General features: G+C 35.3%; 1 protein-coding gene across 1 annotated transcript in view; it reads right to left on the reverse strand.

Annotated features, from left to right (window-relative positions):
- The window catches only part of ZCCHC2 (zinc finger CCHC-type containing 2), an 87,030-nt gene that overhangs the window by 33,392 nt on the left and 41,098 nt on the right, over positions 1 to 12,540 (reverse strand). Inside the window, exons 5-6 of the mRNA XM_069100245.1 lie at positions 2,677 to 2,789; positions 1,346 to 1,440 (exon numbers count right to left, since the gene is read on the reverse strand). Of these exons, the coding sequence (XP_068956346.1) occupies positions 1,346 to 1,440; positions 2,677 to 2,789 (208 nt within the window). The remainder of the gene's footprint in view (positions 1 to 1,345; positions 1,441 to 2,676; positions 2,790 to 12,540) is intronic.

The following is a 12,540-nucleotide window of genomic DNA, read 5'->3' on the forward strand; positions in this document are numbered from 1 at the left end:
TAGTAAATGGCTATGTTACATTGGTTGGAGAGTCATGGTGGAGGGAATTTCAAGGCCACTATCATGGTCTATAAAATGAGAGAATTAGACTAAAACCCTAAAGTTTCCTTTAAGCTCTAAATCTTAAAAACTGAAGGTATGTATATACAAGGCATTGTAAGTAATTCACTTGGAAAAAGTACCTTATAGTTTAGTTAGTGGGTATTCGATAAATGTCAACTCAATTAAATGAATAAATCTAATACTGAAAGAGTATAAATATACAAATTGCCTAAAATTGAAGATGGATTGCGATATTTGGAAAGTTTTTTATTTCAGGTACAGCATCAATTTTCTGCAAAGACAAAAAAACAAACAAACAAAAAACCCAGCCATGTAACCTTGGGCAAGTTATTTAACGCCAATTGCCCTCCAAAAGGCAAAAAACACAACAACAACAACAAAACCAAACCCCAAAATGCCCCCTAAATCATGTAATTTCCAAATTTTAACTTCAATACCTTGTATTTGATGCCAAATTTTAGGACAATGTGTATCCTTTCATAATTTCTTTGATTTTGGTCAATAGAAGCAAGTACTAAGGGTTGGGTAAGAATACTAAAAGATGAATGAATATGTTTGTTTAAAGTAATGTGCTTAACCAAGAAATAAAATTATGCTCCCTTTTATGGCAGCGATGTTTGAAGATAATAACAATCATCTTGTCCTTAGTTTACTGATAAAATGGTGGCTAAAACATATCTATTACAAGGAAGAGTACAGAAAAAGAAGCAAATTACATCAAGAGATATAATATCATCAAAGACAACCTATATATGAGAAAAGATCACAAAATCAAGGCTTTTACTCTTCCATCAAAGTCATAAAATTAACCTGTAATACACCACCATATTCTCTAATATTAATATTAACAGAAGAGAAGAAAATATGGTGGGATGACAGATTTTAACTACTATTACTATGGAGAAGTTTTACTAATGAGAAACACATAACTCGAATGTTTTTTTTAATGTATTTTTTTTCATTGTAAATCAGCACTTTATGAGGCAAAACTACACACAAAGATTTGGGGAATATTTACATTAGGATTTATATTAGTTGCTAAAGCTTTGTTTCAAAAACAATGTTAGTATGAAGTATTATCACAAAGGGAAACAAAATCTCACTATTAATTATAATTTATTTCGTGATAAAAGCACTTTAATATTTTGTAAATATAAAAAGAGCACATCACTCATACTTGATTATACTCTAATGTAACTTTGTAAATTTGATGAGGATGTGGAATAAAGTAAAATGATAAGATAACTTTAAAAGAAAACATAATAAAAGTAAAAATTCTTACTGAGACTGTGCAAAGATTCTGATGATATGGATTGAAAGAAGTTGTGTACTTTCTGACTCTGTAGAAAAGCTTGTGATGAAGCTGAAAATAGCTGCCTGCATATGAAAAGAGAACAGAATGCCTTACTTTGTGTACAATAAATTACATTATCATCACTTTAAAATAAAATCCTATACAAGTTTATTACATAAACACTAAAGCAGACCTAGAACTACATACTTGCTATTACTGAGGTCAAGCCCAATGAAGGGAGTAAGTTGGAAGAGTTTCCATAATATACTTAAAAGCTTTAAAATGTTTTGTAAAATTTGATGATAAATTTTCAAGTTTGATATATTTACAGATCAGAAATGAAACTAAAAAAGAAAAATGATCATTCACAAAGATAACTGAAAAATATCTTAATGTCATAATGGATCATACACATGAATTAGCAGTTTTTTCTTACACTGGATTATGTTAACATTTATATAAAGAATATATGTTAATTAATAATTTCATTACTCTGTAACCCTACAGGTGCAGCCACTAAAACCGAAGTGATATATGTAACGAGTAACGAGAATAATTGAAAAATAATGTCTACGCAGGGAAGAAATTCAAACTGTTTATGTGAGCAGAGATAAGACAAGTACATTATTTTACTAATCTTGCTCTCTGCCTTTGAAAATTATTTCCCCTGTGTCACAAGGCATTACTGGCTTTTAAGTTTTCAGAGCTGCACGAAATCTGTCTTGTCACAGTATGAATAGAGAAGCATCACAGAAAGTAAAATTTCCTGACCAAAAAAAAAATCTATTTTTATAAAAATACCCAAAATTGTGGAATAAAGTTAACAAAATTTCATAATATCATGAAAAACAACTGAACAAACTAATAATTTAGCATGATTTACAGGAAAGTAATAACTATTTATAAACCTATGTGTAAACATTTAAACATGGTAATGTGTACTAAAATTTTACTGTATCCAACTATCCTAAATATAATCTTTTAATCAGTTGTGAAAGAATCAAGGATCTTAAATATGGAATCTTCCCCTCAGTAAGTCCTTCATATTGGATATGAAAGATTTTACTTAAAAAAAAATCAAAACTTACATATTTTGAATAGTAGCTAGCTCAAAATCAGCATGTTAAACATAATAAAAACACAAAAGTTCATTTTTTTAATCCAGAAGTATACCTAAAAAATCCTAAACACAAATAGTCTATTTTAAGGAGCTACAGAGAAAACAGCGTGTTTCAGTAACCAATGCCAGTGTTTATCATGATAATCTGTTACACTGAGTAACAGTTATGCTAACAGGGCTATTTCAGGCAGCTTATTACCTTAGGATTGGCTCTAGGTCAGGATGTCTCCGTTCTTCTCTCTTCTGAGACCCCTGATTTAGTGCTCGCAAAATTGTCTTGTCAAAAGTTTCTGAAGACAGTTCCTTTGGAAGCTAGATGAATAAATAATGAATTTCCCACATGTTAAAAAAAAAGATGTAAAATTTTTTGTAATAAAACCCAATATCAAGAAAAAACATTCTTGCACGTGATTCATCAAAAGCAATTTCTTCTGTAATTATTCTTAACTGACATAGTAAACAATAATCAATGCAGTCAGTGTTTTTACTACTTTGAAGTGACATATAACCAGATTTTTGTGTTTTATGGGCATACCTGAAGGTGAAAAAAGCATATATTTCAACATTCAGCTGATGATGTAAAAGCTCAACATATATATATATAAAGAATATCTTAGGACTCCAACACAAGAGTGACTCAGAAGTGTCTTTTTCCAAAAAAAATTTTTTAACATTCTTTTTTCCCTTAAATTCTGGGTTCCTAATTCTCTCTCTACCTCCTTTCCCCTCCCCATTGAGAAGACAAGAAAAGTGAGATCAATTACATACATGAAATCATGCAAAACACACTTCTATATTGGCCATATCCCTTCTGCCCCCTATGGCAAGAAAAATGGAAGTGAAAAAAAAAACACTTCAATCTGTACTCAAGACTTCATCAATTCTCTCTCTAGAGGTGGAAAGTGTCTGTCATCTTAAGTCCTTCAGAAGTGTCTTAGATTACTGTATTGATCAGAGAAGATCATCATTACACCATTGCTGCTATTGCGTATAATGTTCTCCTGGTTCTCCTCACTTCACTTTGTACCAGTTCATGTAAGTGGAAGTAAGTGTCTTAATGATACAGTACTAATATGGTGGGATCCATTATACTGTCTGGGAAAAGCATATGATTTTCCATTATTTACATTTCTACAACTGCTTAAAACAGCCAAATTATATAACTTCAATCTCTAGTGCTCATACAGCATTCTGGACAATGAAGTTATTGCTGTCTTTAGTGCTGCCATTTCTTGATTTCAACCTGCCCTCCTCGTTCCCTTGGGTAGTTCCTTTATGTTATTCAATTTTCATTTTTTGAGAATGAGGTCATATTTCCATTTCCATGTTTTGGTAATTTGGGTATTTCATATTATTGCAAGTAATCATAAATTGATTTAAAATTCTCAGTTTGCCTGATAATTATGTATGTATGGTAGATAGAATGCTGGGCCTGGAGTCCAAAAATCTCCAAGTTCAAATCCAGCCTCAGACACTGAGTGTTACAAGACAAATCATTTAACCTGTCTATATTTGTCTGTTTCATCATCTATAAAATGAAGATAATAATAGCACCTACCTCCCAGAATTGTTGTGAGGATCAAATAAAATAGTTAAATAAATAAAACTGTTAAAATACTTGGCACAAAGTCTGGCATACAGTAAGTATTGTATAAATGTTAGTTATTATTATTATTATTTCACTTTTTAAAAAATAACTTGACTTTCCTCCCTCTTTTTCCTTATTGTAGCTAGAGGTTTATCAATTTTATTATTCTTTTTGGAGACTGAGGCTTTTGTTGTTGTAATCATTTCTACAGAAACTCTGTTTTCCATTTCTTTTATATCTCTAATTTCCAAGATATTTTTTGCTTATTTTAGTTTTACTTGTTGATTAATTTCAGTTTCTCAAATTACATATTAAATTATTTAATCCTATTTTAAAATTCCTAGATAAAATTTTCCTGATAAATACTTTAGCTGCATCCTAGAATTACTGAGTTGCTATGCCATCTTCAATCTTTTCCACAATTATTATTTGAGTTGTTCTTTGACACACTCACTATGCAGGATATCATTGTCTCCACCTAAGTCTAATTGCTTTTGTTCCTTATATTAATTCCCATTTTTACTGATTGTAGTCTATAAAGGAAGAGTGTGTGTATGTATATACATATACAAACACAATAAAGTACTTGTATTTTTATATATTTATCCTTCCTCTTCATTATCAATCACAGGCTACAACTGGAGTCTAAATTTTTTGCTGAGTATTTCAGAAAATATAAAAAGAGCACTCAATACAATTATTTACTCTGTAGTTTAAAAAATATATTTGTAATATGAAACTTCTTGTAAAGCTCCAATGTTAACCAAAAAGGTCTTTCACTGGGGAATTTTCAGAAGAAACTTGTGTCTGCCTAGCATGTTATATCCTTACTCTAGAAACCTGTAGTACTTTTTAAAATCACCTCAGTTTAGAAATTTATAGGACTGGGGGCAGCTAGGTGGCGCAGTGAGTAGAGCGCCGGCGCGGAGTCAGAACGACCCGTTTGGTTCCGGTCTCAGACACTTAACACCCACACACCCACACACCCACACCCACACCCACACCCACACCCACACCCACACACACACAAACTAGCCATATAACCTTGGGCAAGTTACTGAACCCCAACAGCCTTCCAAAAAAAGAAAAAAAAAAAAGAAAAGAAAAGAAAGGAAATTTATAGGACTGAGTAAGTGAAATATGACAAAATATCCAGGATTAAAATATCCTGATAAAGCAGTTTTACCTTACCATGGTTAGAATTATTCAGGTGATTTGGGAAGGATAGAGTAGTAAAGTCATGCTGTTACATTTAAAACTTTATTTATTTTATTTTATTCAATTTTATTCATTTAAAACTTAATTGTATTTCAACTTCTGTATAAAAATAGATTATAAATTTTGATCAGAAGGAAAGAGGGAAATACAACTAAACAGACTGAAAGGAACAAAAAGAGTCCTTGAATCACATACAGAAAAACAAGAGAAGACAAGAATTACTTCCCTGCTACTCTCTGGGGCTAACGGTTTATTATTCTGAAATTTGCAGCCTCTACTCTGTTCTCACACTTCCATTGATTCCTATACTGCTTCCCAACAGTAAAATTTTTAAAAAAAGGAAAAAAAAAGGAAAAAATTAGGTTAAGGTCAAATTAATTGCTACTGAAAATGGAAAATTTTTCTATTACTTTTGCTCCTGTAAATATACCTGACCATTTGGTATGCCTAAGCAATCTGTACTAACAAAGACTAAAGTACTTAAGGGTCTGTAAGTCTTCCTAAAGTTTCCCATTTTCCCAAACCAAGTTCGGAGATCAGTCACTGGAGCCTCTCCTTGTTGAAGGAAACTGGTTTTAAATTAATAACGAATACACCCCCATTCAGCACCTCTGTGATACTGAGGTCACTGGCTATCAGAGGAAAAAGGAAGTCTCTTTCCTTTGTAAAATTTTGTGGGTAGGGGGGAAACCTAAGAGTTGCAAAAATGCAAATTGATTTGTCCCAATCTACTCCTGCATATGGATAGGGTAAAATGGTGGAAGCCACAGATAGACTAAACTGATACCTACAAATTAAACACTAAATTTATTGGATTATCAAGGAGATATTCTGTAAAATTCTGTCCCTCAAACTCAGTAATGTGTCATCTCAGACTTTTTAGTATCCCTTCCAATGATATGGATTGCAATCTGTCTATTCCTGGCCAATCTCTGCCAATTCTCTATGGTTTTCCATAGAGATTTAATTTTTTTACACTTCTCCAAAATGACCATTTACAAAGTAAATTAAAAAAAATTCATATGTAGCAATAATAAACAGTCAAGGAAAGTTTGTCAAATCTCAGATTATAACAAAACTACCTGGTGAATCATTTTTTAAAAAGCAGATCACTGGAATAAATTAGATATGTGAGACTTTAAAGTAAATATGTCCATCAATCTTGTTTTAAATAAACTAAAGAATATATACAGAATGGGGGTGGGGTTCTTCAATAACTATTAGAGAATTGTATAGAAGTTTAATAGAAAAAAAATTAGGGTCTATATCTTGTGCCACGTACTACAAATAACAAGCTGAATTTTTTAAAAATCATAATTAAAATGTTACAGAATGATAGGTTCTCTTTCATATGGATAAATGGTGCATTTGTAACCAAGTAGGGCAGATCATAAAAGACAAAACGTATTAGTACATGAAAATTTAAAAAAAAAGTTTAGCATAAAAAGAAGCAGCTAGAATAAGTAGAAAAAGAATAAACAGAGACAAGAACACATCAGAAATAGTTGACAGTCCAAGTCAACAGAGAAGTGACTGAAAATTATACACTAACAGTTCTTGGAAGAAGAAATGCACGAATAATAAAAACTGAGTTATCACTCAGGTCCATTAAGTAGGCAAAGATAACAAAAAGCAACTAGGTGGTGCAATGTAGAGAAGTGCTAGATCTGGAGTCAAAAGACCTGAGTTCAAATACAGTCTCAGACACTCAGCAGCTTTGTGATCCTGGGCAAATCACAACCAGTTTGCCTCAGTTTTCTCATTTGGGAAATGAGAATAACAATAGCACTTCCCTCACATTGTTGTTATGGGGATAAAATGGGATGTTTGTAAATCATTTTGCACCTTACTTTTTTTTTTTCTCCAAATGCTTTATTAACTTCTGATTTACATCATTCGTTTCCGCCAGATTTTCAGTTACAAATTTTCTCCCTGTTTTCCCCCAACCACCCCCCTGCCCCAAAATAGCAGTCCCACAGGATATCCCCTCCTCCAATCTGCTCTCTCCCATACCCCTTTCGACTTTTCCCGTAGGGTATGATGGATCTCTATGCCCCAGTGCCTGTATATCTTACTTCCCAATTAAATGTAAAATAGTATTCATAATAGTGTGTATATGTGTGTGTATATGTAATATATATGTATATGTATACACACATATATTTAAACATTTGATTTTAAAACTGAATTCCAGATTCATTCCCTTCCTCCCTTTGTCACCCACCCTTACTGGGAAGATAAGCAGTTCAGTATAGGTTGTACATGTGTGGCTAATGCAAAACAATAACATAGTAGATATATTGTAAAAGACTGACTGTATTTCCCTCCCTCCTATCCCACCTCCCACTTGTTCTATTCTCTGCTTTGATCCTGTCCCTTTTCAAAAGTGGGTGCTTCCAACTTCCCTCCCCGCCAGCCTGCCTTCCCTCTCATCACCTTCGCCCCTACTCTCCTGTAGGGTGAGATACCCTATTTAGTGTGTATTTCATTCCCTCCCCAAGCCAAATTCAATGGGAATAAGGTTGACACATTCCCTTTTGTTTTCCTATTCTTCCCCTCCATTGTAACCATTTTCCCTTGCCTCTTCTATATGAGATAGTTTACCCCATTCTGTCTCTCCCCATCTCCTCTCATTACATTCCTCTCTCACCTCTTAATTTCACCTTTTAAGTATCATCCCTTCCTGTTAAATTGGTCTTGTGCCCTCTAAGTATACCTGTAAACATATATACACAATTCACATATGTATTCATATGCCCATATACCCCCATATATAGACACACACACACACACATATATATATATGTATATTTACATTTATATTCCCTTCAACTATTTTCATACTGAGAAAAGTTTCATCAGTTACAATTATTTTTTTTCACGTAGGAATGTTAATAGTACAACTTTGATAAGTTCCTTATGATTTCTTTTCCCTGTTTATCTTCTCATGTTTCTCTTGCTTCTTGTATTTGAATGTCAAATTTTCTATTCAACTCTGATTTTTTCAGCAAGAATGCTTGAAAGTCCTCTATTCCACTGAATGACCATATTTTCCCCTGAAACATGATACTCAGTTTTGCTGGGTAGGTGATTCTTGGTTTTAATCCCAGATCCTTTGACCTCCAGAATATCATATTCCAAGCCCTTTGATCCCTCAGTGTAGAAGCTGCCAGATCCTAGGTTATCCTGATTGTGTTTCCACAATATTCAAATTGTTTCTTCCTGGCTGCTTGTAATATTCTCTCCTTAATCTGGGAATTCTGGAACCTGGCTATAATATTCCTAGGAGTTTTCTTTTTGGGATCTTTTTCAGGAGGTGATCAATGGATTCTTTCAACCTCTATTTTGCCCTCTGGTTCTAAAACATCAGGGCAGTTTTCTTTGAGAACTTCCTGGAGGATGATTTCTAGGTTCTTACCTTGATCATGGCTTTCAGGTAGTCCAATAATTTTTAAATTATCTCTCCTGGATCTATTCTCCAGGTCAGTGGTTTTTCCCATGAGATATTTCACATTGCCTTCTATTCTTTAATTTGTTTGGATCTGTTTAACAGCCTCTTGATTTCTCATAAAGTCATTAGCTTCCATTTGCTTCAATCTAATTCTAACGGAATGATTTTCCTCAGTGAGCTTTTGAGATTCTTTTTCCAACTGGCAAATTCAGCTTTTTAAGGGATTCTTCTCCTCATTGCCTTTTTGAGCCTCTTTTGCCAATGAGTCAGTCTGTTTTTTAAGGTTTGAATTTCCTCAGTCAGGCTGTTGACTCTCATTTCGTAATTTTCTTGCATCATTCTCATTTCTCTTCCCAATTTTTCCTCCACTTCTCTTATCTGCTTCTTTAGGTCCTCTATGGCCTGTAACCAGCTCGTATTTTCCTTTGAGGCTTTTGGTGCAGGAGTTCTGAATTCACTGTCTTCCTCCTGTTCCATGCTTTGCTCCTTTTTGTCCCCCAAATAGGAGTCTAATGTTGGAATCTTCTGTCTGCTTTGTTCCTTTGCCTGGTCATGTCACCTCTCAGTCACTTGACCCTTGGGCTTTTGTCACAGTAGGACTTTGACACCAGACAGGGGAGCTTTCGTCCCAAACGCTGGGGTTTTCTTAGCTGCCGGAGATAAGAGATGGGTGCCCTCTCTGTGGCCTCCACACACTCTGGCAAGCTGGTCACAAACCCCAGGACCTCCACCCTAGACTACAATCCAGATCCAAGCAGGTTAAAGCAAGAGTGATTACCCCTCAGACTGGTTGTTGGTGCCCCTACACTCTGCAGGCCAGGAGCTGAAGCTGCCACGTGGCGCTGGCTGGCTGTGCTGGGCATCTCAGCGGCTTCTCGCCCTGGGGGCAAAAGTGGGTGTACTCCCACTTACTGGGTCCCAAAGTCCAGACTGCACTGACCTCTACTTTGTCCTTCGCATCTGTGTGTTGATAATTCTGGAAATGGCCACAGCTACTGCTGACCTGGAGTCCCTTCTGCAGGGGGCTGGTCAGGCCTACCCTGAGGTTAAAACCTCCAGCTCATGGCGGGCCTCGGCTTGGCTCCCAGAGTGCTACGCCAGATGCTTGCTGCTGGCCTGTCCTCAGTGGGAGGTTAGCTTCTCTCTGTCATTTTGTGGGTTCTACAGCTCCAAAGTTTGTTCAGAGTCCCCTTTTTACATTGATTGGGGAAGGTGGAAGCTGGAGCAGCTCAGAGGTCGTGCTTCTACTCCGCCATCTTGACTCCACCCCCTCACAGTCTGCACCTTTCTCTTAAAGCATTACATAAATGTTAGTTATGATTATGATTACTGCATAAGAAAACTTAGTGCTAGAAAACAGGCATAAAAACTCCCTGCTGGCCAAGCTGTGAACTGGTCTAATCCCTTAGGAGAACATCTGGGATCTCTGAAGAAAAGTTATGAAGTTACTCATACCTTTAGCCCTGCACCCCACTACCAGTGTCTTGTAGCTGAGATTATTTTACATTTACACACTATATAGATATCATTTGTATATAGTTATTTAAGTCAGTTCCCCATCGGGATGTGAAATTTGTGGCAGGTACCAGGTTTTGCTTTTCTATGTGTCTTCAGTGTTTAACCCAATGTCTGGAACATATAAGTGTTAAATGAATGTCAAAAAAAGTGACTGCTTCATTCTGACCTAGTGACTGGACTATTAGAATCACATTCCAAAGAAAATCATAAGAAGAAATGATATATCTGTAGGAAAATATTCATAATGGCAATATTTGTAATAGAAAAAAAAAGAATCAAACATGTTTACAGGAATGCTTTTTAAAAGGGCAGTATATAATAAAAGGAATATAAATATACTATAATGAATAAAAGTAAAGAAATCAAATAAATGTAGGAAGATGTATATAAAGTGATATAGTGTAAACCAGGCAAAACTAAAATATTAAACAAATTGCTTTGGCTATATAAGTGAAAATATTAAATGAAAACAGAGAGAAAACACTAGATGTTGCTACTAAGTTAAAGAGGAAACATTTATTTTTAAACAGTGTTAAGGTTGCATGTACTATCAGTCACAATTATTTATGTTGTTTTATTTAACTTTTCAGGGATCCTATATTGTGTGGGATCTAATTTGGAGTCTATAGTAGAAGGATGTATGATATATAAAAATTATCAGTAACATTAAAAAAAATTTAGTATGGTAAAATGGCAGTATGGTAGGACCCAGAGGAGGCCAGATATCCTGCAAACACCCCAATAAAACTCTAAAATATATACCAGATTAAAACACATAATAAGGCACATGAGCTGAAGAGTATACAAATACAGAGGAAGTAGTGAACATTCCATGGACTTCACTTTTCTCCTATCTGGACAAAACACACACACACACACACACACACAGAAACAGAAAACAAACTCCAATGCTAGAAAGTGGAATCTTTTTCTTCTAAATCTTTTATTTTTAGTTTTCGCCATTCATTTCCACAAGATCTTGAGTTACAAATTCTCCCCGTCTTCCCCCCCCCACACACACCTAGATAGCAAGCCTCCTGAATACCCCTTCCCCCAATCTGCTCTCTCTCTTATATCCTCCCCTGCCCCTCTCCTAACTTCCTAGTAGGGCAAGATGGATTTCAAAACCCCAGCACCTGTATATCTTATTTCCCAGTTGCATGTAAAAAATAACTTTTTTAAAAAACATTTGTTTTTAAAGCTTAGATCTCCATATTCTTTTCCTTCTTCCCTCCTCACCCACCCCCACTGGGAAGACAAGCAATTCAATATAGGCTGTACACATGTACTTACACAAAACATTTCCATAGTAGATATATTGTGAAAGACTAACTATATTTCCCTCCATCCTATCCCGCTTTATTCTTTTTCTACTTTGACCCTGTCCCTTTTCAAAAGTGTGTGCTTCTAACTACCCTCTCCCCCAATCAGCCCTCCCTTTTATCATACCCACCCTTTTATCATACCCACCCCATTCCCTTCCCCCTACTTTCCTGTAGGGTAAGATACCCAATTGAGTGTGTATGCTGTTCCCTCCTTAGGCCAAATTCGATGAGAATCAGGTTGTCCCATTCTCTTTCACCTTCCTGTTCTTCCCGTCCATCTTAAGTTTTCTCTTGCCTCTTTTATATGAGATAATTTATCCTATTCTATCTCTCCCTATCGCCTTCTCTCATTATATTCCTCTGTCACCTCTTTATTTTTTATATCCCTTTCTATTCACCTGATCCTGTGCCCTCTGTCTATGTATACATATACACACACATATATATACTCACATATGCATTTATATACATACACCCTCCTATATAAACATATGTATGTATACATATATATGTACATATATAAACATATATATTCCCTTCAGCTATCCTCATAATGAGAAAAGTCTCATGAGTTACGATTGTTTTTCCATGTAGGAATGTAAACAGTTCAACTTTAATAAGTTCCTTATGATTTCTTTTTCCTCTTTACCTTCTCATGCTACTCTTGCTTCTTGTATTTGAAAGTCAAATTTTCTGTTCAGCTCTGGTTTTTTCATCATGAATGCTTGAAAGAAGGGTGGCCCAATATCTGTGACCCAGATCCAAGCAGGTCAAAGCAAGAGTGATTACCCTCTGAAAGGTTGCTTGGTATCCCTATGATCTGCAGGCCAGGAGTTCCAGAGGCAGCCACTTGGCAGCAGCTGCAGCCTTCATCACCTCTCCCCCTAGGGTCAAGAGCAGAACTGCGCTCTTCATTCACCCAGTTCCAATAGAGTTCCCCACTGACCTTTTACTTTCTCTTTG

Source organism: Petaurus breviceps, unplaced genomic scaffold, assembly GCF_028583685.1.
Source record: "Petaurus breviceps papuanus isolate PSGF00001 unplaced genomic scaffold, PetGlider_PUasm1.0 38, whole genome shotgun sequence".
NCBI lineage: Eukaryota > Metazoa > Chordata > Mammalia > Diprotodontia > Petauridae > Petaurus > Petaurus breviceps.